Source organism: Anoplophora glabripennis, unplaced genomic scaffold (assembly GCF_000390285.2).
Source record: "Anoplophora glabripennis isolate ALB-LARVAE unplaced genomic scaffold, Agla_2.0 scaffold42, whole genome shotgun sequence".
Classification (NCBI taxonomy): Eukaryota; Metazoa; Arthropoda; class Insecta; order Coleoptera; family Cerambycidae; genus Anoplophora; species Anoplophora glabripennis.
In genome coordinates, this window is record NW_019416219.1 from 1,632,918 (window position 1) to 1,659,114 (window position 26,197).

Consider the following 26,197-nt stretch of genomic DNA (forward strand, 5'->3'; position numbering starts at 1 on the left):
CAGGTTCCTTGGATGAAAATAAGACTATTTAGCCTAACTCACTTAAATACAAAAGTGCACGCTTACTAAGATATAGCCTTCCAAATATATAGGGTGTCCCATAAGCACATGATCAAAAAGGTATTGCGACAATCTTTGGCTCAAAAGAAGACGATTTGACCTAACTTTCATTAAGAAAAAACGTCTGTATCCTCTGCTATTGACTGTCAAAATTCTTGAAAAAAAAAATATGTTTTTTGTAATATCTGGAGAATGTTACGGTGGATTTTAATGAAACTTGCTGTGGACTTGTTCCTAAATAAAACTCATGTTTTGATGAAGCAACCGCAACTGCATAACAAACAAACAAATTCATGACAATAATTAAAAGGTTCAGTGTCAAGCTAGGTGTCATTTAATTTTAGCTTACTTTGTTTTTTAATATCTTCTTTATTATGGCTGCAATTTATACTTTTGCTTAACAAACTGATATGTTACTAGTTTTAGGTTATTGTGAAGGAAATTGTTGTGCTAGTGTTCGAACATGTGCTGAAAGATTTCCTAATCGAAGAATTCCAAATCACAAAACATTTGCTAACGAGGAGAGACTACTTTGGGAAACAGGATGTTTTCTACCTGTAACATTAAATCGTGGATAACGTACGGCTAGAACTATTCAACTCGAGGGCCAAATTTAGGTACAAAAGCTGCGAAATAAAATATTTCAAAGCACTCTCCATAAAGAATATATATTTTCATAAGAAAAATCGTATGAGCTGTGTTCTAAAGAGCCAGTTTTCGAGATACAGGGTATTAACATTTTCGAAAATAAATATAACATTTACCCCAATTTAGTATTCAACTGTGTGGTAAGCTCATTTTCCCAACCAAATGGAAGAAAGTTGGTGCTGACATAATTGTATTCAAATGTAGAGAATTTCTACCTTTTTTTACTTACATTACTAGCTCAAGTTTTATCAATCCACGTCTAACATTTTCTGAAAAATGTTCCTCTTCTTTAAAGAATTTCTTTTTAATGAGAACAGGTATGTAAATGAAGTATTTCTTTATTTATGAAATAATAAACTTTGCTCCATAATAAATTTATGAATAAAATTGCTTACAAAAGTACTTATACACGACATGATTGAAAATTAAGTACCTATTATAACAAAATTTACTGTAACCTATTTCCCAATGTACTATATCAAGTTTGATATGTTAGATCACTTAACTTTGTAATATTTTGGCGGCTGAGCTTATAAATAAATGTTTTGAGTTACATACGGTTAAATAAATAAGTGTATAGATTAACAACTTCAATACTTATACATTTATAAAATGTTAAATATTATTTTGTACGACTTAACTGAATGAAACGCTTGGGTACATTGGGACGTAAACTATATACCCCCTTCCAAAAGTAGATACTACTTTTAATTCCAATTGACAGAGAAATCCATGAAAAATCGGGCACTTCACTTTATTACTTATACAAAAATAACCTGAGATAAGTTTTTTGACTAGAATTTCTATTAATATGCATATTTACTTTGACTAGTGGCTAATGGATATTGTAAAGATCAAAATATACAAGCCAAGGTAAATTAGTGACTGATTCATTGGAACTATATTTTTTCGGAAGGGGATACATATTACACAGGGTGATTTATTGGAACCAAGCAATGTTGTAAAGGCAGATTAGTCTGTAATGTGAGAGCACCCACCTACTGTAAAATTTCAAGTCAGACCGAACTCATTAACTTAATTTTTTTTATTCTAATCCCCAATGTTGCAGGCTATTGATTATGCCATATGGCATGGAACTACAACGTTGATGGGTTTTTATTGCATGAATCGTTCAAATGGTTATTTAGAATGAAAAAACCGCGGAGTGCTATTAAATTAGAGGGTGGAAATTGGAGATAGGGGTGAAAATGCAATCCTTACGGTTTTTTAAGTATATCTCGAAAACGAAACAAAATTTGCGGGTATTGCATAGGAAAATTTTTGTAGATAATGAGATTTTCTATCGAAATAGCTTATTTAAAAAATTTATTTACTGGAAAATATATTAAAAACAATTTAACAAAAAAAATGCAAAAAAGTCAATTATTTTGTTTTTTTTACTTTTATGCAAATAACTTTTCTGAGCAGATATAGGTATAGGCATTGCTTCATAAAAAAAATTATATACAATTTCCTACAAAATGATGGGTTATAAAAGTTTTTTCGATGAAAATAGACTGAGTTATGGTCGTTCAAACTTTGCCTTTTTTTGGGTTTTTACTGAATTTATGACAATATCATATTTAATTTATAACCCATCATTTTGTAGGAAATTATATATACTTTTTTTCAGAAAAAAGTTATTTTATTAAAAGTAAAAAAACAAAAAAATGAATTTTTGCATTTTTTTGTTAAATTGTTTTTAATATATGTATTTTGCAGTAAATAAATTTTTGAAATTTTTTAAATAAACTATTTCGATAGAAATTCTCATTATCTACAAAATTTTTCCTGTGCAATACCCTCAAATTTTGCTTCGTTTTCAAGATATACTTAAAAAACCGTACGGGTTTCATTTTTACCCCTATCTCCAATTCCTACCCTGTAATTTAATAGCAATCCGCGGTTTTTTCTTTCTGAATAACCATTTGAACGATTCATGCAATCAAAACCCTTCAACGTTGTAGTTCCTTAGTACCCTGTTTTTTAAGACATAATCAATAGCCTGTTAAGCCTGTAAAGTAATTTCAGTCAGCTGATATCGATGTAGGTCATGAAACCGAGGATTGCGTAAGTGTTATTGAAACTCCCATTTATTAGTTCAGCGCATTGTACCATTCAGTGCGTTCAATGTGACCAGATCTGTCAAATTAGCGTGTCGTTTGATTTCGGCGTTTATTTTTTACATTTTAGGCAAATGGTATCCAGAGGCGGCACATCTGCGGGGGCTCTAATATCTGTACCTTTTGTTTTCGATATCAAAACATCAGTTATTTTATCTTCATCATGTTCAAATAAATCACCCTAATAGTTTTTCAACAATATAACCTTTTAAGTTTCTCTTTGTAACATTAAATATACAAAGACATACAGGTACGTATTATTACTTTTTAACATAAAGTTAAAAACGGTTCTGTCCTGTATAATGGAGATCCTATTTGTTACATGTATTAAAAAAAATGTAAACACTATAAAATATATAATAGCTTTACACTTTGACACTTTCCCAGTCCTTGCTGGAGCTGTTCACGTAATGCGCATTGCCCTTTTCACTGTCCGAATCTATGAAGGGATTGTTCTGATTTGTAACTTTGTCCTTGATAAAAGTTTTATTTTGGGGCATGTTGACGTAATTGTCCTTTGACCTCACTATTTCACTGTTGTTGTTACTGTAATCTTTGGTTTCTTCCCCAACGTTTGGAGGTATGTGGTAACTGGGGTTCGAGAAGCTATTGGGGGTGACAGGACTTTGCACTGGGGTCTCGTAGCCCGATTCGCTAGTCCTTTGCAACATCGGCAACATCTCCATAGTGTTCCCTTCCTCCGAGTTCAAGTGTTTGCGGTTGTTCACATTGAAGTCGAACATCGGACCTGGAGAAATTGCAAATATAATACAAATAATGACAAATGTTGCGGTTTTTTTAAAGAGTTTGGTACTGAAGTAAGTAATTTTTGACGAATCTGTCACACAATGAAGCATAAATTGTAGTTATGATACACATGTCATTTGATATTTTATCATTTCAGGAATTAAACTGTTCGAAATAGTACTTCATTTTATTTTAAATTTTAAAATTACTAACCGTCTTCCGCTCGTGGACTGAATATGGTGTTGGGTTTCATACTGAGGTAACCAGAATCTTCCAGTGATTCTTGTCCGACCATCTCGTTCACATAATGAGGCGAAGAAAGGGCTTCAAACGTGGGCGGACTTAACATCGACAAATAATCGCTTTGGCCATCCCCAAGGCGTTGAGTGTTCATAACCAAGTAAGGATCGTTTAAGTCAATATAGTGCTGAAAAATGAAAACCATTAGTTTAAGATATTATGAAGCTATATCCGTGTATACATAAATGCCATTTCTTACTTTAAGGTGTCTGACCTTACTTACCTTTCGTATTGTGTCTTCTAGAAGACTTCCCAATCGCTCTGACAACTTTTCAAATGAAGGTCGTGCCAGTGGTTTAGGAGCCCAACAGTCAGTCATCATTTTGTAGCTGTAACGATAATACAGCAATCAGTGGGGAACCAAAAAAATGTTTTGAAATAATTTTGTTGATTTTGATAGTAGTGTAACTTATTCTAATGTAAAATATTCTTACCAATTCCATACTTTGTTTACTTACATCTCTTTTGGAGCATACTGTGGCGATTCCATTCTGTATCCGTCCACCAACTTCTGATATAGTCTTTCATCTGCTTCCATACCGGGATATGGAGTTCTTGCCAATGAGAAAAATTCCCAAAGGACTATGCCAAAGGACCACACGTCCGATTGAGTTGAAAACACCCTGTCCCTTATAGATTCTATGGCCATCCATTTTACTGGTAAAGGTCCCTAGATGTGGTTTAAATTTATTAATAAAACATTTAAAAACTGAACAATCTGTTCTGACAACACATATCTCAAAAGGAATGGGTATATCTGGTCAAAATAGGCGTCAATTGCTAATAGACCAGGGCGGATCTGTTTTGAGGTGGTTGTGAGAGGGGGCAAGCAATTCTTTTCTGGATTACATTCAGTACAACTCACATAATAAAAGCGTAGATCCCTAGATCTGGGCGAGGTTTGGAACATTTTTAAAATTGCAAAAATGTTTAAAAATTTTTAAAAATACCTGTTTTTTCTGATTTTTTTTACTTATATCTTGGAACCTATGCATTTTGGAAAAATATTGAAGGGGAAAAAAGTTTTAGAATTGAATTTTGAAGATAAAATAGATATATTTTTAAATTTTTTTTAAATTTTTGCAATTTTGAAAATGTTCCGGACCCCGTCCAGATCTAGGGATATACACTTTTATTATAGCGAGTTGTACTGAAGGTAATCCAGCAAAAATTAGCTTGCCCCCTCTTACATCCAAGAAGTGGAATATTTGGACAGATACGCCCTGGTCTATATAACATAGCACTGAAAAACTTACGTCTCCTCTTTTCTTGTAATTGTCATTTTTGTACATGCTCTTTGCCAGGCCAAAATCGCATATCTTGACGACGTTGTTGTCAGCAAGAAGTATATTTCTCGCAGCTAAATCACCGTGAAGTACCTAGAAGAATTAAACGCATAATTGTTTAAATAATCAATCAGTACCATAGACATACCTTTCTGGAAGCTAAATATTCCATGCCTCGAGCAACTTGAAAAGCCCAAGCCAGAAGATCTTTTGTACAAATAGGTTTGACGTTGCCTTTGTAGTCTCCTTTGTAATTGGACCGCCAATCTGGTTGGACGCTATTATTGCTTAGGGTTATTCCATCTTCACCTAAACAAAAGGTTGTCAGATTTTACATAAAAAATGAACTTGTTTCACAAACAGAAACTAAGACAATATTTGCTTACCATGGGATACCGTTGTCATATCCGTAGAAGGGCATACATCACCATTAGGATTTGCTCGATAATCTCCCATGTTATTAGCAGGCGGTACAACTGCCTGGTTGCTGCTGTTGGAAAATATCAATGCAGCATATTTGAGTGAAGGAGACTGAGCATTACTACAGAAAAAATAACCATGCACTAACTACGTCATATTAGTATAATGAAGTTGTTGCAAAAGAAGATCAATTTCGATGTCTAGTAAACAAGTATAAGGCTGATTGCTATGTTGTCGATTTAAATTTCCAGCCATTGTTCAGAAAAAAATCTGAAACTTGAGATTGTATTCTTTGATTTGAATTTATAACTGTTGTGTCTTAGTTCCCTGTTTCTACACCTAGGGCTCCATAATTGCGGATCCACGTGCTACTCTGTCTTCCTGTTTATCCAATGCTGTATACACCGACACCTAGCAGTATGCCATTCTTGCAGTTCGTCTTGGAAGAGGTCTAATGTAAATCCAATATTAATACCGTTGGAGATTTCTGGTAAGAGAAAGAGACGATTTTGGCCAAGATTATTCAGAATCAATAGAAGAGAATAGAACAGAAAAGGTAATTTCCACGGAGATGAGGCCAGTGGCTTCCAGCTAGGGAGGATATATAGAGCAAATACAAATATCGGTTTGTTCGTATAATCTCTAAACCGACGACGTAGCAATCAACCCAGGAATTGTTTAATCGCTGTTACCTGCGACGAAAAACTTCAAACCAATCTAATATCTAGTAAATATGATTTGAAATGCAAATAACTCTTCCAAAAAGGTTATTTAACCACCTTGCTACACAAAAGCCTTCTTTTGCAATCTGGTTTGTTAAAACCTTCACCAAATGTAGTAATGATATGGTCCTACCTTTTATCACTTGATACTGAGTAAGACCTGTCGAAAAACTCCTGACCAATCACATAGTCCACCCTACCCGTTTTGGGATCTACTTGGTCTATGTAATTGTCCCTGTGCCTTAGGAGATAATTCTGTAGGTTGCCAAACCGGCAGAATTCAACAATAACCAGTAATTCCCCTAAAACCAATATGAAATGTTTTAGATTTTTTTTTTCATTTTGCATTTATATACCGCTCTATGAATAAATATTGTCAAGGACGAAACTTACTTTTGGCAACATTTTTTGTGCAGGCTCCCAACAGGTTAACAACATTCAAATGTTTCCCGAGATGGACCATTATTTTCAGTTCCGATGCCAAGGCCTTGATATAAATGTGGTCCGCATTTTTTTTAACCATTTTGACAGCTACTGTAGATTCGTCTTCACCTTCTATTATTTTTTTCGCTACTCCCTTCATGACCACACCAAAAGCGCCTGATCCCAATTGTTTACCTATGGAAAGGTGTAGATTCTTAGTAAATTTATTTACACTTAGAAGTGACAAGATTAAGAATTACAGAATATAAGATCCTCACCTAATTTTAAATGTTCTATAGGAAATTCCCATTTTTGGTCATAAGGTAAAAGTTCAGCCTGCTCATCCAAACCGAGTTCAGGATTAATGTTTTCGACAGCACCTTTTTGAAAGTTGGCAAGGCCCAGTATTTTCAGTTCTCTTTGCAATCGCTAAAAATTATTAATTAGGTAATGTAACAACAGAAGTTGATTTGTCGGAAACGAGTAACAAAGTTAAGTAATTTAAAACTAGTTTACCTTTTCTTTCCTTATTTTGATGATAATAAATATTATTGTACCAAGGGATACTAAGCTGAGCAATATAATAATAGCTAAGAGCCAACCATGAGCTGCTTTTGGTAAATCTGGAAATGAAACATTGAAATTACTAGTTTTTTGAAATTATATAAACTTACTCTTAAATTTAACAATCTGTTGCTTCAGTTTACTTCCCATCCTGTTCCTTGCTTCGCATTTGTAGGTGCCCTCGTCTTGCGCTATAGTATGGGTAAATACTATTTTGTCATTGCTCTCAGTGATAAAGACCCTTTTTTCGTCCAATGCTTGAAAAACAATTCCATTCTTGAAACAAAAACTTTTAGATAATTTTAAAACAAATGATTTTAACACAATTTTACCTTATACCAGGTCAAAACAGGTTTTGGTATGCCAGAAACCTTACAATATAACACTAGTTTGTCTGGTAGGTTCATCGCCTTTTCATCTATCAAGGTTGAATTGGTGATGTTTGGTGGTTCTGGACCTGAAGCATATTATTCTTTTAAGTACACTGTAAATAGTAATATTTATACTAATGCATTTATCTACATGAAGTATTACTCAAACATTATCTAATAGTAACACAATAGAAAAACTAATACTCACTGGCCACATTGAAAGTCATATTTTGAAATTCGTACTCTCCATTCTTGTTGATAACTCTACAGCTGTACAATCCATTATCAGAAACATCTGCACGTTGAATTTCTAGTTCGAGTTTGCTGGAATATTGGGTACTACTCTTAGTAAGTTTGTATCCTGAAATTGGAGCAAGAGTTATAAGGTTTCAGAACTAATTTCTGAATAAACAAGTAACTAAATTTACTTACTGTCGTTTTCCGTTAGCAGTTTATTATTATAGAACCAATTGACGTCAGAATATTTCTGATTTGAAGCACCGCATGTTATTGTAATCGTGTCGCCTTCGGCGATTGTTGCTACTCTCTTTTCCTCATTTACGTCCACTCCACTGTCCAGACCAAATATGTCAAAACCATTTTTTACATCTGAAGGTATAAGAAAATTATTGAGTTGGTATAGTTTAAATGATACTCTTGTTGACACGTATGGTGTTAATAATTTTATGTTAGAAGAAGGTTATAAACAGCAAACGCTTAGTGATATATTTGAGCAAAATGATATTATAAGTTAGAGACGAGAACGTATTTCAAACTTACCAGATACGTAAAATGCTTTAAATGCTGAAGAATTTCCTTTGTAGTTTCTTGCAAAACATTTCAGGAATCCAGACTCAGTAGCGTTGATGACTACTTCAGATACGAATTCAAATCCCTTGTTCTTAGATACTGTTCCATTTATCTAAATGAGTTAATATCGGAAAAAAATTGTTATATAATTATCCCAAAGCTTTCTGTCTATTTTCTCCAGTAAGTTCAATTAAAAAAGAAACTGAAAAAATTCTTACCTCCTTAAAACTACAAGCAACGGATTGACATGATTTGAAGTACCATTGGAACTCTGGTTCTGGATAAGCATAAGCATAGCACTTCACTCTAGTCTCGGTGTCAATCAAATGGAAAGGCTTTACGTCTAACACGACAGTTGGTTTATCTGTAACAAAACATTGTAAGCATACTGCAATTATAAATATACTTCGTTTTCCGTACCTGTTACATTTAGAAAGAAATCCTTTTTCTCCGTTTTGTTGTTGATAGCCAGCAAGGTGAAAAAGCCAAAATCTTTAATTTCGATGTTCTTAATTTTTAAAAATGCCCTATTTTTAGAAGAGTCGTAATAAGCTTCGTATTTGCTTCCATTTTCCATGCGAATTGTTTCATTTTTGTTGTTTAACCTACGAAAATAGAAAATCGTTGAACTGTCCTTTGTCCTTACCTAACATATTATACAGGAAGGTTTGGAAATCAGGTCAAAAGGGAAGTACAGTATGCGGAAATAAATAATTTGCATTAAATAAAGTGTCAAGTGTCCAGAAAGTTAATCAAGATTGTAAGGTGAAAGAAGAAAAGACAGCAAGGTATCTTAACATAGGAAGGAAGACGTTTTATACCCTGCGCTTGGAACCCGAGCCGCAGTACCCGCGATATTGCACGTGAAAATGGTACTTCAAATATGTGGCATGTGTTACGAGATAAGTTAGTACACCCTGATCATGTACTACTATAAATTATTTTCAGTAGAGTGTAGAATTTTGTTGTCGGTTCCAGCTCCAACAGCCAAGCACCAAATTATACAAACACAATACTTTTCACAAACGAAAGCTGTTTTATAAGAGAAGGAATACTGACAATGTCCTTGAAATTATTTCGTGCACTCTACACAACAGAGCTGGTTTCAAAATTTCCGATGTCTTTGATTTGACTTGAAAATATGACATTTTAAACCACAGGTTGTTTAATGAAGATTTGTTTATTTTCACGACCTCTGCTACCCCTTTGAAAGATCGTACTAATTTCAGAAAGACCCTATATATGTATACTCACCAAGTTACAGAAGGTTTAGGATGACCCTTGACTACAACACTCCACTGAACTGACGGTTCTCCCGCGGATGCTATTATGGAGTAAACATCGTTTTCTTCCTCCACGACAAGGAAATGCTCCTTGACATCTAAAAATGAAGTCACTCGATATCTTTGTGATTAGTAGAATATTGAACTCACCGAAAATTTTAACATTCAGGCTAGCATGAGAGCTGTGATGTTGATTATCAGTCACATTGCAGAAATAGGTTCCATTATCAGACTTTGTAGTGTTATATATTGTTAAAGTTTCCATCATCATGTCATTCTTCCTCTCCTTACGAGTACGCATTCGTTCCTCCTATACCAAAATATTTCATGTACAATTTATTTAATCAATTAAAATTTCTTAATCAACTCAGTTTCTAAAACTGGAAGTAAAATACTTACATCCACTGGAACTGGTGTTACCCAATGAAAGTGCACGTTGTTTTTCGCTATTACATTACATTTCAGATTTAAATCCTTCCCGACAACAGTATGACCCTCGCTCAGGTCTTGTAGATGTGGTATTGGCAAGTGGCTGATGGGTACTAATAAAAATTCATGGTAGGTTATTGCACAACAATTTCAAAACTCACGAAACTTACTTAAGAAAACAACACAGCCAAAGAAATTAAAATTATTGTGACGATAATTTTTTGTTTATTAAAAAGATACAGGATTAGGTATAACATAAAGTAACTGGAACTTAATTTCCCAAAATACGTTAATTTGATTAACAAAAACAATTAATTTTTAAATAAAAATTATTGTCACTTTATTAAATTACTTATTCTAATTTTAGACAGAATTAATTAAAAGCATTTACAGAGACATTACCAACACCAATAACTGGACAATGCATGAAAACAGAAGATGAATGTAAGGAAAAAATAGTTTTAGTGAAGCACAGAAAAAACTCAATATATTAGTTTACAAATACGGTGTCTTCGTGATACAAGAAATACAATAACAGTGATCTAAAGTAACCTCCAAGTGCTGCCAGGTTATGTATTTGTAAAATGCCAGTGGACATCTTTGGAAAAAGAGAACAAATGTTTTTAACGATTGCAGTTTTAGGTAAATTTTGGATAAGAGAGTAGCTTTAGACTTTTTACGATTCACATGTTAGTGGACATACGTGAGTGGTACACCAAGTGCATTTTTATCTATTGTTAGAATGGAATCAAAACATAATAAAATGAAAGAAAGAAGGGTAAAGAATTTATTAGTTCCAACACACCAACGAAGGAAAGAAGAAGCATGGACTACCACCAGAAGCATTTCCGTGCCTTACTTACGACTGGGGTCTATAGTCAAATGGACCAGAACTTCAGCCGAATTGGAATCTTTGGAAAAATTACATAAATACATTTGTTGTTGGCTGAGATCTGATACAAAAAAGCTAAATCCAGTTTTTGGATCGTAAACAGCGTCTTCTACCTGTAAAATAAAGTTAGATGTAATGTAACAACAAAAACAAATACTACATTTTTTTTTTAAATGTTCTATGTCAACGCCACTACACAGTTCAGAATTACGTTCAACTGTAAATGTATTATTTGTTCTTGTATCTTTGTATTTAGGCTAAACAGATAAAATAATAACCTACTTTCCACGATCATTCTAACGATGGACTTCTGCATAATGCCATTTTTGTAGAACATACATTCGAACACTGGATCAATGTGTAGATTTTTGGTGTCATTTGTAAGGAATCCGTAGAGACGATCGTAACGATAAAGGGTTTCGTCCTGATTTATATCGTCTAAAGACACCTTTTAAATTTAAATAAAATTAATAATTTGTACAATATTAATGAAAAAAACAATTAAAGATAAAAATCTTATGGAACATAAAGTTACCGTATTTAAATTAATTGATCGTGAACTATTAAAGCTACTAAGATGATTAAATGTTATACATATTTAAAAAATATGTTTCGAAATTCTTCAGTGTAAGAAATAACTTGTTATCTTTTGTGCAAAGCCTCAGATCAACGGCAGACATATACATATTATTAGTATGGGCCTAATGCGAGGATACAAAAATTTACAGATTACAAACACGTCCTGTCTTTTTCCAATAGTCTGTAGTACAGCTTCAATTCGAAGTGATAGTTCTTCAACATCACCTTTCCTATTTTACACTAAATTACTTAAATATTATCAGCAATAAAAGTGCAAGAGGTTTATGTCATGACAATTAAAAGGCCATGGAACGGATCCACCTATCAGGAAACTCAGGAGATTTAAATATTTTTGTAGATTGAAAAATAGTACAACGCGTAGTCTAACCTCTGTCCAAAATTGTAGCAGAGAAGTTTCGGTGTTGTTGATAATTTTTTAGTAGCCAAAATATTTTTTCTGTCATTTCTAGGCAACTTTTATTAAATATTAAAGTAATTTTCAGCAATCAGCTTCTTTAGCGTGTTGCATCAAGATACACAGAATACATTTCTGAGTTTATATAGAAGCAAATTTCATTACAGCACATGCTAGATTTGTCGTTTTTACTATTGGTATTTCAAGATTTTTTCACTGATTCGACATAAATACAAAAAGCTAAATCTTCTATAATAATACAATTACAATTTGAAACCTAACCTCTTGAAACGAAATACATTTACTATGTAATTTATTACTTACATTAAAACCATCAGCTAAGGTTGAGAGTGTGACATCGACATCAGGTGCAGTAGGTTTGCAAGGTATAACAGCTTCTTGGTACTGAGTGACAATAACTTGCTCAATGACGTTGTTCAATTCAAGAGTGGTTAAATGATCAGGATCTGCAAATCGCGATTTTGAATGTAATCCCTCCATTTACGTTTCAGAAAATCAAGAAGTAAAGTTATTGAGTATGCTTACCATTAACGTATAAATATACGCTTGTGCTTTCTTCAGGGTTATCTATGTCTGCATCTTCATAGTGGCAGTAATAAAAACCAATAAAAGGATAACTCATGTTAATAATTTGCAGTCTGCTTCCATACTTGTAATGGTTGTTTATAGGTTCCTCAGACACGGGGATAAATGTGGTCCAAGATTGTTTGTCTTTCTAAAACGTTTTATAATTAATGAAAGGTTGTATAAAGTCGTAAATTATTATGTTTGTTCTATAATTATTTGCAATCAATTTCTAATTTCAAAATCAACAAAACTATCTTCTCTTACTTTTACTTTAGGCACCGTCCATTTCAGAGGCCTGTTTCCTTCACAAAATAACGAATGATTGTCATTTGCCTCAACCACTGGCTGTAACTCTGATATAATTTCTGGTCTTCCTCCCGGTGAAGCTGAAAGCATAATTTAATTAAAATATTTAAAACATTTAAACAACATTCATGTATAGTTCTTCACATTTCTGTGAAGAACTATACATAGTTCTTCACAGAAAAGTTTCTACATCAAAACTTACTGATTTGTTACAGAGTAATTGAAATTATCTTAAAATCACGAATTTAATCATTAATAACTATTAACTAAGGTTTTATTGTTACAAGAGTACTGAATTTAAGACGTAGATTAATTATAAATGTTGGAAGGAATGCCTGTGGTATCTAATTAATATGTGCTTATAAGTGAACAATTGCCCTTGTATGTGGCATTGGCATTAAAATTTAAGATACGTTCATATTAGTCATTGCTAATTAAAATGGAAAAAAAAATTTTTAGAAAACTCGACTTTTTTCCGAACAAAACATATGATAATGAACTATTGACTGAAGAAATAAAAATGAAATAATACGAGGAAATAAACTCTAGGAACTTTAATACAAAATATATGAAAAATTCTAATACAGACTTTGATCTAGTATGTTTACCACACCATCAAGTATTACACTGAATTTATATAACGACTTTTTGAGGAATGCAACTATCCCCAAACTGGAAGACACAAACAAATGAAACGATGCTCTTGACAACTATTAATTTGCATTCAATTTGCGTTTAAAAGTTGAAAACAAGATTAACTAGTCATATCGTCAGTACTAGTCATGTTATTTATTTGTTGCCATTGTCATACTCGAACTGATTCACCAGAGTACCTGAATAACCAAAAGCATATGTAACAATTTTGAACTCAACTCGTCAGCAATTTCCAAATTATCTTCCATGATCACTTACATTAATTATATAAAGTGTCAAAAGCAGTATAGGAAAAAACAGTTTTCAAACAAATTAATTTGTTGTAATTTGTTTGGTCCAATTATTTACAACCAGGATGAATACCAGGTACAACACAACATGTGCGGCAGAACTAATATAATGAAGGCGTAGAAGCCACAGATGCAACAAAAAAACTCTTCAATGTCAAATCTATCTTAATGTTTTCGAAAAATTTATATTTTTACAATTTATATCCTCTACTATAAACAGTTTAGTAATATATTAAATTTTAGTGTAATAGATCTTAGCAGTATTTTAAAAATTAAAATGGAAATAAATGTGTATTTTGAGATATACAGAATGTGTCCGAAATTAGTGCTATCTTCAGAGAACTAATTATTTTAAACAAAAAGGCTTATATGATGTTTCTAATGTGCGTAAGCCTGATTATTGGATTTTCAAACCAATGAAATCAATTTTCTGTAACTTTTTGAGAAGCCCTTGCATTGTTTCAAGTTGCTGAAGCATCCGAATGAAAATGAAATAACAGACAATTCATGTTATCCAACTTATTTGGGACACTTCAGTGGAAATACCTAAATAAATTACTATTTTCTTGATTCTGATCATGGACAAAATGTCCACTATCATACTTTGGACTGATGTATTATTAACACAACCTAAGAATGCGTTGTAAATAAGAGGATGTAAAAAACTATCGAAAAAGCGAGTAGGTTTCAACTTCCTCTTGATAAACGCTGGGTTATTTGTATAATACGGTTACGGACAAAATAGAACGTACTTACTATATTCTTTATCAAACAGAATAGTTTGTGGCGAAGCCATAACCGATCGCATAAGATGTGTAAAATTTCAAGGAAATGGTTTTATCGACGAAACGTACTAAAAAAATAGCTTCGATTGTGTAAACGTTTCAAAAATCATCATCCTCCCGTGTTTTCCTTGCTTTGTGATTCTGCTGTGAGTGGTCTAGGTATAGAGTATTTACATCAGGGTTCAAATAAAGTAAAAAAATTGAGTGTATAAACTCTTATTATCATCAATCGACCTTTCAAGGGAATGACCAAAAATCTTTTACTTTATTTAATCTATTGTGAGCGCAAGTATCTCTAAATTCTTTAGTTAACGGGTATTTTATTATCACCATTAGTGTATTCTGAGATTTGTCAAAATTATTAGTCAATTTGATTCAAATTAATCATCCCGTATGTTGTATGTTTATCTTATTTCATATTTTATGACCCATTACATGAGTCATACATGTAAGATCACTATTTATTTAAAGCTTAAAATTGCAGTGTTCATACTATTTTACATATTAAAAATTAGGATAACGAAAATGAATATTTTAATTTAATAACTGTACAATTGAGGAAAGCATATTTGTAGCTTACGATTTCAAATATGTACTTCATTTAAAAATATATTTTATTTTTTTGTTTTCGCTTTATATTTGATTTATCGGAAGCATAAAATTCTAAAAAATAAAACTGAACATCCTTGCTATAAACTGACGCTATGGATTTATATTTATACTGAAAAAGTGTTATTCTATCGTAGCTTACGTCAATAAATCCTATTAAGATTTTCGCGATTAAGAAACAAATATAGTAGGTTTATTGTTTGATATTTATGAAGCATTTTTTCATATTTCTAGTAAGAGGTTTATTTTTGAATATGCATGGTAAATACCAAGTAACTGAAATCGTAAAAATTTATAGCAATCTTGCTAAATCGTTTACAGTTTTCTTTTATTATACAGGGTGTCCGCAAATTTTACCGACAACGTTAGACTGCATATTCACGACGATAAATAAATACGATCTACGAAAAAAGTTAAATAAAATTTTTTGGTTTTTGAGTTACAAGCCTTTAAGCTTTAGTCAAATCGTTATACTGGGTGATAGGTTTCACCAGTTACTTTTAGCGATCAAAACTTTTACAGTGGTCGTATTTTTTTTAAAATGGACAGCAACATTGAAAAGGTCGTTTTATTTAAAAAAAAATATTGTCTCTTGAGAAAATCGCCTACAGAAAGCCATTCTTGAAAAATGAAAATTTACAACTCCGTTCCTTGTTACACAAATTTGTCAGTACAAAACAATTTTTGAAGCAAATTATTATCTTCTGCGAAGCCATTCATCAACCAGCAGCAAAATTGTAAACGTGCGTTGGGATCTAAATTTTCAAGTTCTTGAGCAGGAGTTAAATGAAATGGCCGAAGAAGTTGCTTTTTAAAGTTTTGTGAACATTAGTTTACATACATTTAATAATTGTCTTGATACAATGCGGACACTTCACAATTTGCATGTGTAAAGTGACGAAAATCCTAAAGAAACACGACAATAATGACATTAGCTGATAGCCACAGCAATCAACATCTTAATTATTATCATCGCTTACTGCAGTCAAAGTTTTAAATCCGTGACTGCTACGCAAACCAAAACGCACAGATCTCTTCTGTAGGCGAGTTTCTCAAGTGATAATATTTATAAAACAACATTTTGAATGTTGCTGCACATATAAAAAAAATTCGATCACTGTAATAGATATGACCGCTAAAAGGGAGAGGTAACCGGAGAAAAATATCACCCAGTATATAGATTTGACTAAAGCTTTAAGAAATAATACGCCATAATAGTCCAAATAAATGTGCCAAATTTTAACGCGATCGGTAAAAGGGTTATGAAGTTATTAATTAAATCAATTTTATTTTTGACAACTTTGAAAATCGTCAATTTTTTTTCCGTAGATCATATTTATTTATCGTCGTGAATATGCAGTCAAACGTTGTCGGTGAAATTTGCGGACAACCTGTATGTAATTTTTGTTTCATGACCAAATGTGCTTCAAGAATTGTAAAATTGTTTTATATATTTTTCCATTAAATAGTTTATTTTCTAAAAATGCCTTTCTATAAATCTAAAAAGTGTTTTTTGGCGAGAATTGCAAATATTTAGGATACCACGTATAAAGCCAATAATTCATGATAGTTTTTTGTACTGCCGGTTGTACATATGATTTATAACAACAAAAACTATGAGCGTTGTTTTTTTTCAGACGCAAAGGGGTATGTAGTAGTTATTAAACTCACAACTTTTTCCTATGCATGCCTATAATTTAAAGCAGTAGTTTTTCAGATCTAAAAAGCACGTCTTTTTTTATTCTCAAATCTTTGATGTAAGGATTGGTTTTGGAGAAGTTGTACCTTCTTCGAATGCCTTTGTGATGGGATCTGTTTTCTTTTTTAATGGCGAAGTTTAAAATAGAATTGACGAAGATTTTGTTTAACCGTACTTCTAAATCTATTTTAAGATATTAGGTTAATTTAAAATAGTTGTTATTTAATATTTCAATGAACGTCTTAAAAACAACAGAGTACCTAACAAAAATATATTTTCAAGTTTCATTTTGACGCAATTTTTAAGAACGTGTATATAGGGTGTTCGTTATTATTTATCCACACATCCATAAAACCCTTATTCTTCAAGATAATCGACTCAACTTTTTTGTTTTAGTATTTTTCAAATTTAATTTTGTTCAACTTTGAGATCATGTAGATAGAAACACCTTGTATGTTTGTTTGGGGGTACCGAAGAGCCCCAATTCGCGCTATTGTGTCAGATTTCAATGAAAACAATCGCTAAATTATACTTAAAACCAAAAATGTTTCGATTATTCGAAGAATAAAGATTTTACGGATTTGTACACAAATAAAAGTAGACGCCCTGTATACAAAGGAAAAATTTCTGATTTTTCTGGGCAATTTAAGGGATTCCAGAAGTAGTTCCTGGTCTGCATGTCACAACTGAATAAAGTCCCTGAATGACCGTTCTAAATAAACGTAGTAATACTACAGCAATTCATCTTGGGAGATAAAACAAAACAGGTATTTCACAATGACTCGAAGTGCGCGGTCGATTAGTCATCGCCAGAGGTAAGTCAGTCTCCGGATTACTAACAAAATAGTTTCACGTGTTACATTCATGAATTCACCTGGATATTCAAACGCTTTCTTAAGCCTCTTCAGATCAATAACGGGACATCCGTAGTGTATACTAATGTATTTCATGGAAAATGTCTTAATAGTAAGAGTGAAGCAACCTGGCGAGAATTTTAACGTTGCTCACATTTTCGATTAAATAAAATTATCGGTATCGCTGTTTACGATCTCGTACTTGTTGACAATAAGTAAATTGTTCGTAAATGTGTGAATCATTATTATTCAAGGTATGCTCCCCAGCATTTTGGCCCATAGGAGAAACGCGCATTCCTCCCATTCTTTTTTAAATTGTTTAAATAATAATAAACGATTGTGAGTTCGAGAAGAATACCAGGATGTCCGTATTCGAAGGCATACAACGCAGTAAACAACAATAATGTTGGGACATATCCAAGAAATTTAATTAGGAATGAGCTACAAGCACATTACAGCACCTGGGGTCAATATCTACACAATCTACAGCGTAGGGTGTTTTTAAAAGTTGGTTGATATTTTATAAACTATTACACCCATATATTTCAATATTTTAATAGACATGCTCGAGGTGATTTAAATAAAAGTGTAAAACGAAATTCTTGCATGAGTGCAAGACTTCTTACACGTGTAAGAAATGATAACAAAATAACAACAAAATAAAAAACTTCTTTTTCCATTCCTGGACAATATTGCTCGCCGCTAACGAGTGGTATGACGTCACAACATGCCTTCCCTGCTTTTTCCCGCACTCTATATTTATAAATCATTTTGGGGAAGAATTTTATTTGAAAAAAAATACTGATTATCGTACATTAATTAACTATGACGTACACTTTCTGAATGTGAATTAGAAAATATGGTAAATGAGCCCATTTCTGTATAAACACCCTGTATAAACGCATGTAAAGACGCCGTAAAAAACTTTGACGTCGATATTGTAGTATTGCCTCGTTTTAACATTTAAAATTAAACTATTCCAAGTTTGACCTTGACAGAGACGCGCTTAATGTATATTTATTTTATTTTTAATGAAGTTGTTCTATCATGAATGCAAAATAAACAGAGCAGAGGAATAGTTATTGATAAATTCAGCTACTGCATTGCCTTAGTGGTATGGGAAACACCGAACATAGAAAATGAAAAAGTGAAATAAATTTTGTTGGTTGTAACGTTGATTTTTTTCATGTGGTCATTTTTCCTTGGAAAATCCAGTGTAAATATAATACGTCGTTTAGAGAAAAGTAGCGGCGATATGCTATCTATCATACCGGCAAAATGATAACACCGTAAGGAAATTGTGGTAAAATGGCTTCGACTGTGTTATTTTTTAGAAAATTACGTTTTATTTCTGAGAAATGGTCAGATCGAGACACAAAAGGGTTGTGCAAAGCGGAATAATGGTTTCCTCGTGATTGCATCAAATAAAAAATACCAAGAAATCAAACTGAATCTGTTTTAAGAAAAATTAAAGTATATGAGGCGTTACAGATTAGGTGGGGAATCTTTGAGGAGACAATAAATCTCGTAAAAATAAGACAAGAAGTTCATAATAACATCTGTTCTAAAATCTCCCGTTTTCCAGATATGCTGCGGCAAATGTAGGTACCTACAAGTGACATTTTTTTATAGCTTTGGAAATCGATTCGCATAAAATGACCCCGCACTGCCTTTATGAAAATGTGGGCTCCGTCAAACCGACTGAAATTGTGGGAAGTTGTTGGTTTTGTGTTACTGACCAAAAGTCTCCACAGTACTTCGACCCGAAAATCAATTCATTCCTAACTTCCTCAGTAGTGCGAGTAGAATATTGCAATAAAAATAGGAACTTCTGTGAAATGTTTATAGAAAAAATTAATCGGATGACTTTGAAAAGTTGCTAATTAACATTATCATCATATACATAAATAACCAAGCATCTGTGTGGTCCTACGTTCATATGACTTTTGTGTATTTTTGATCAAAATATTGAGACATACTGTATAGTAAAATAATTTGAAATATATTTTTTATGGTTGTACTTTAAAGGTTAACCTCTACACATTTGCTTACTGCCTTTACTAAATATAAAATCTTTTATATAAAAATAGGTACTTTTAACTTAATCTTATCTGCAAAAATGTTTACCTTTCATATATTTTTGTTGACATTTCTGTATTTTTTTGCAAACAGAAGAAATTCAGTGTAAATCTGATACACTCGTCAAAAATGTACCTAGATAGAGATAAGTCCCAGAGAATTAGCACGTATTTATACTTCTTTCACATATTTCTAAAAGAAGACTAACAATAACAAAAGATTTTGGTATGCTGTTTTGTTCCCTCCACATTAGCGAATAGGTCGCTAAAAATATTTACTAAAAATACCTAAAGGCAAAGTTAAAATTTTTAAGAACATTCATAATAACATTTGCATCTGGTATATTGATACTAATGTTTGCGTCAATGTAGACTCGGATATAAAATAAGAGATTCAAAAGTTAATTATTTGCATATCAGGGATATTAAAAATCGTTAATAACCTTATTACTAAGGGAAATAGTCAATTTAGTTGATAAGAATAGCCATAAACACTAAGGTAAATATTCATTAGGTAATTACCATATTAAACCAAATATTTTGTGGATATATCACAATGTTTTGAAACACCACATTTTTGATAAGTTTATTTGATGGTTTGTCATTTAATCATCTTAAAAAAAGTTGTCGCAAAGAAAAGTGATTCACTTCAGGTATATTAATATTATTCGAATTCGAACTATTTGATTGCTGCTGTTAGAAACAATTATATTTTCGTAGAACCAACATCTATTTTTTTTTACATAGAACTCTTTAGGAATCTTGATGCTCTTGCGCTAAGAAAAAGCTAGTCTATATGTATATATTTGCATATTTCTCGTAATATAGCAACGTCACGTAAAACAGGTTTGAAATTATTATCAGAACATTCTTCTTCAATGAAATTAATTTTCAAAATCAATAACCAATGTACAGTTACAGCGGAGACAGTATATGCAGCGGTTATTATAAAGTTCTGTACCCCCTATAATGTTTAGATTTCTTGAAATTGTAATGAATAATTTCACCTTGTATGTACATATTTAAAGCGAGAAGAAAACATGTCATAGCTACTACTATCGAGAATATGTCAAGGCAAGTTCTACCATATCCGCGAAAATTACAATTTCTTTGCTGTGATTGCTCTGTATACATATTTGCAGCTAAAAAGTTGATAGAAAAATAACTCTATAAGTAACGTAAGTAATGTTTTATTTATATTGATAAATATAAAAATTAGGGAAGTGTACAAGTCTTAATAATTTTATACAGGGTGTTAATAAACTTATATCAAAAATTTAAAGGGGTGAAAAAGGAGCAAAAACTGAGTTAACTGATGTCACAAACTAAAGGTCGTAGAGAAAAAAGCTAATTAAAAAATTTGTTTAAAACTGTTTTAGAACTGCTGAAATACATGTATTTTATCTCGACGAGTACCCACAAAAAATTCTGCAACACTTTTTACGAGTTTATAGATTTCTTATGAAGCCGGACTGTATTTCGTGACTTTCTAAACATTACTTTTCCCGATCGCTGGATAGGCCGCGGCAGCCTAGTTAGATGCCCCTCCGGTCCCCGGACCTCACCCCTTTAGACTTCTTTTTATGGAGATATGTGAAAACTGTTGTGTATTACACGGAAGTTCGTGACATCGACCAACTGCGACATCGTACTGCCGAAGCTTCTAATACGGTTCGAGAGGACGTGGCAATGTTGCAACGCGTGCGAGCGAATTGGATACGTCGCGCTGAAGCTTGTGTGCAAGCAAATGGTGGATACATGGAACACCTTCTATGACAATCAGCACTTCTCAAAAGGTGGCTCCTTGCAATGTTTAGGTAAGTCAGATTTTAAAATTGCATTTTTTTGACATAACGGAGATGTGACAAAAATATTTGACATAAGTTCATTAACACCCTGTAGACAGTGCATTCTTATTAAAACACGATACATTGAATTAATTGGCCATATTTTGAATAATATTTCGAAACGTTAAATTTTATTTTTAATAACAAACTTTTATTATAATGTACATTATAATAAACATGGGTACGTTACAAAAACTGTTACGGCTGTGTCTATTTACAACTGAAGTTTGTGAAGGACAGTTACTGAACTCAAGTCGACGCAGTTAATCATTCTCATAAACTCATGAACTTGTTTAATGCCTCTAATGCCTGACAACGTGTAGTGTGAGAGAGAATAAAAAGGTAATAAACGTAAGTGGCAATTATCAAAATATTATTTAATACTCAACGATGTCTGTTTATATCTTCTAGATTAGTGGCTGATTACCAATGCAAATATTTATAGGCGAAAATATAACTAATTTATCATGGGTTGCTCGTAAATAGGATAAGTTGCTAATGAATATTATTTTACTTTCTCTGTTAATTAGGAAAATTAAGGTGTGGATTTTTCATTAGTGATGTGATACTTAGAGGAAATAGAATATACCTTTATTAAAACTTTCCACGATAACATATTTTACCTAGCCTCTGTACAACTAGATGGGGACGCTACAGATGTGCTTGCCAAAGACCTAAATTTCTCCATAACACCTAGGATAAATCCAAAAGAGAAAATCGTTAACCCTCTGGAAACCACTTACCCCCAATAAGTCGCGAGAGAAAAAAAGGTTGAAGCAGTACGTATCAGGAAATGTATAAGTCATCAAAGAACTTAAAGAAAATGTAGAAATGACTATACTCGCGGACAACAGAGCAAATGCAACTGTTATCTTGGAAATGCTGCAGGACCCGGTGCATAAGATCAAGGATAACCCAATCAAAAGAGATGAGGGAGAGGTGGCATTTGCGATTCCAATATTCTCAAGGAATTACATAGGGACCCCTATTTCGAGTGAATCAATAACAAAACGTGTTAGGCCAAATATTTAGAGGGAAATACCAGTCAAAAACAATGGAGACTTCAGCAATATCAAATCCTACTAGATCCAGTTGATATGCTAATGAATTTTGACCTAATGTCGTTGTTCACGAAAGTCCAATTAAATCAACTCATTCCATCAGAATAGTGTTTGTATAGCGTTCAAAAATACGAACTCGTATAGACAGACGTGAACAAACTAATCTCTTTAGTAAAGTAACTAAACTAGAGGAACTAAATAGAAATGTTCTGAATTTTTGGGTTGATCTATATTCAATTTTAATGTTTAATGTATACGAAAACTTCCTTATTATTATAATTATTCACACAGTATTGCATGGAACATATTCCTTAATATTTCCACTAATTTTTCCTAGAAACAATTGCTTTGATTGACGATATCAGTTTTTCTGAGTTTGATTAGACCATTTGTGTATGATATTCTTCTGTTGTAATTGCCTTTTCTATATTAATTTTTAGAATATCAAATGGGTAACTTTCCAAATGGATCTATCGACTACGAGAATTTTTAATACAGTTGAATAAATTAGCTAGGTAGCATTGTATTTATTTAGTATTGTATAATATTCGGTAATGTACCAACGCAGCGCAACCAATTGGGAATACCTTCTGATTTCTAGCAAACACGGGAATTCCTTTATGTAGATAATAAATTTATCAGTTACCCATATTTATTTATTTAACAGAATAAATTGTTATAAGTATGTAGATAGTAATATGTATCGGAGTACATTGAAGTGTTATAGCATCGTCATTTTTTATAAAAGAAAAGTTTGGCCGCTCTTGGCTTTGAATCATTCATTTCTATATTTCAGATCAATTGTTTTGCAAAGACGCAGCATATTTCTTTGGCTTAATATCCTACATTTAGTGAAAGCAGATGTTCATACCGCTGCTGCTAGATTTTACATTACAGCTTTTGATATGAATCAAATCATCATTCATGTCAACGTGTTATTTGTTTACTGTTTCTCTGGTAATTTTAGTTATGGGTTTTTTGGTTCGTGGACAGTTGAAAAAATTGGGAATTATTTTTTGGTTACGTTGACGATGGCCAGAAACTAACCAAAATTGAGACTGAAATAAGTTTGTCGGAAATTATTGCCATTCTTCAGACTTATGAACAACGAAAATAAAAGAGTAGCTGGATTAAGTCACATTATGGATGTACCAACTGGTTAATCCTGATTTCTCGTCCATTAGGGAGTTGTAGTATCTTTTGGAGAAGGTAAAGTTAAGTTAAAATCAAATTTATTTTCCAATGGAACCAGTGATACTATTCTTTATATAGATTTTGATGCTTTGTTTTTCGAAAAGTAAACAACAACAATCACAGGCGAAGATGATCTAACAGTTACTTAATTATTGTCGCTTGAACTTGAAATTAGACTGTTTCAATTAATTCCTTATTAAAAACTTGCTTCTACTTATGTCGGTTTATAACATTCCTCATAAATAACTGTGATAAAATTATCGTTGGCAATGCGCAATTATTTTATTGCCATACAAAACCACTCATGTTTTTGGACTTGTCTAAAGACATTATTCAAATCATGCTTTTCATTAACTGTTTCTTTTTATTTTCAAGAGGATAAATGTCCATTTTTATGACAATTTGACCAAAAATTTGACTTCAAAATTGACATATTCATTGAAACTATCTATATATAACAGAATTCTAAGGTACCATGACATTGAAATAAAAATTTAAGTAACAATTTATGAATAAAATGTATCTTATTATCTTATAAATCACAGATCGTGTTTATCTCACTTTCATCAAGATTCAGCTGACTGCTGACTCAGAATTGTTACACATTCAAGATTAGAAGGCTATATCGTTTTTCAATAATAAAATGATATAATAAGTACCAGCGCACAGTTATTTATAGTTTATTTCCACATTTAAATAATAACCTCACATTTTTTATCAAACTGCGAAAACCGCGAATTGATAACCGTCAAAAAAAATTACATTTACTTACCAAACACATTTAACACAAAATAACACACAATCAACAACAGTAGTTCCTGAATTACGTTCATCTTAAATCTCAAGAACGTATGAATAAAATCATTGACGCATTTTAAACGTGTTCGCCTTCGCGCGAATTCAATAAAGACTGGATAAATTCAGTCACAGAGTGACTGACGATAATGGGAGGGGTGTAACCACTTAGTTTAAACAAAATATAAACCCGGCCTAGGCGGATGGTATACGGATTTGATGTAGGCAACCTGCAACGCAGGAGTGGTTGCGACGATAAGAGATAATATTGTTTTGTTTATTTTATAGGATATAACTGCCATCCTTTGAAAAAGAGATACAGAAACGTTAAAACTATTTTGTTTCTTGAGTAGGTAATCAAGACAAATAAAGTAAAAAAAAATACGTTTTAGCTTTTACAAATTAATAATCATAAATCAATTCAAATTTTTTTAATTATTTTCAGATCTTTTTGTGACTGGTCCGTAAATAATACATTTCAGTAGGTAATATTTTGGAATTGGCTTTGAATAATCTCACCATGCGTCAACATTTCATTATGTAAGTAGGAAATTATGCATAAAATAAACACTATAACCATTTTCACTTGACGTGAACATGACAGCAATGTAAACAATAACAAAGACTTGTGCCCTTCCTGGGACAGATAACTCGTGTTGTTCCTCAAATCGGTTCAATAGCCATCGCTTATCTTGTTTGTCCAAAACATTTCGTAGATAACTACCAAAACAAAACAAAACAAAATCGCTTCTGGAAGTCACTATTTTTTAAAAAATTGTGTAAAAGAGAATACATTTCACTTGCATAAGGCCAAGTCAGTTGAATTTTTTGCTTGACAGGGCATAATTCAATAATGGATGTACACATCCTCAATTCATATTTTATGGTGATATAAATAATTTCCTTTATTAATTCTGAAACACGTTCTTCAAACCCCAAAGATGTGATTATTTATATGTATTTTTGAATTCTTAAATACATCGTCCATAACAATTCTAAAACAGAAAAAGATGATTTAATTTTAAGTTATTCTTTTGAGAGTATTTTGATATACCTACTATTTAAATCGGTGTTTATGTCCTGGTTTAACAGAGTAAGATAATTGAGTGTCGTCAGCATAACATTGGATTTCACTATATCTGAATGAAAAATATCTGCAAAGTATATAAAAAATTGCACCGGTCCTAAAACGGATCCCTGGGGAATACCAGATGTTATAGGGGCAATATCTGAAAATACAGTATTAAATAAAACTGTCTGTCGGTGGTTAGACAAGTAGGTATAAAAAAAATTTACAGAACTTTAAGCAAAGCTGTAACATTTGCTAAAATTGCCGTGGTGCGAATATGAGAATGATAATATAAG

General features: G+C 32.3%; 1 protein-coding gene across 5 annotated transcripts; it reads right to left on the bottom strand.

Moving 5' to 3' along the window:
* Nucleotides 1–2,650: 2,650 nt before the first annotated feature.
* LOC108905430 (vascular endothelial growth factor receptor 1) lies at nucleotides 2,651–24,956 on the bottom strand. 5 transcript variants are annotated; one of them, XM_018708271.2, is made up of 26 exons: nucleotides 24,810–24,956; nucleotides 12,925–13,046; nucleotides 12,619–12,808; nucleotides 12,397–12,539; nucleotides 11,050–11,191; nucleotides 10,157–10,299; nucleotides 9,908–10,067; nucleotides 9,729–9,855; nucleotides 8,895–9,079; nucleotides 8,693–8,838; nucleotides 8,445–8,586; nucleotides 8,097–8,273; nucleotides 7,873–8,025; nucleotides 7,626–7,750; nucleotides 7,404–7,569; nucleotides 7,246–7,352; nucleotides 7,008–7,158; nucleotides 6,700–6,924; nucleotides 6,440–6,608; nucleotides 5,551–5,705; nucleotides 5,313–5,473; nucleotides 5,135–5,257; nucleotides 4,337–4,548; nucleotides 4,102–4,207; nucleotides 3,792–4,005; nucleotides 2,651–3,579 (listed from the first exon to the last, which is right to left on the bottom strand). In XM_018708271.2, the coding sequence occupies exons 1-26, from the start codon at nucleotides 24,868–24,870 to the stop codon at nucleotides 3,197–3,199; spliced, it is 4,188 nt and encodes a 1,395-aa protein (XP_018563787.1). In that variant the 5' UTR covers nucleotides 24,871–24,956; the 3' UTR covers nucleotides 2,651–3,196. The 5 variants fall into 5 exon arrangements, with proteins under 5 accessions (XP_018563787.1, XP_018563789.1, XP_018563788.1 ...); XM_018708273.2 differs by lacking the exon at nucleotides 11,050–11,191 and adding an exon at nucleotides 11,361–11,526 and having other exon boundaries at nucleotides 5,551–5,651; XM_018708272.2 differs by lacking the exon at nucleotides 11,050–11,191 and adding an exon at nucleotides 11,361–11,526 and having other exon boundaries at nucleotides 5,551–5,654.
* Between the last annotated feature and the right edge of the window lie 1,241 nt (nucleotides 24,957–26,197).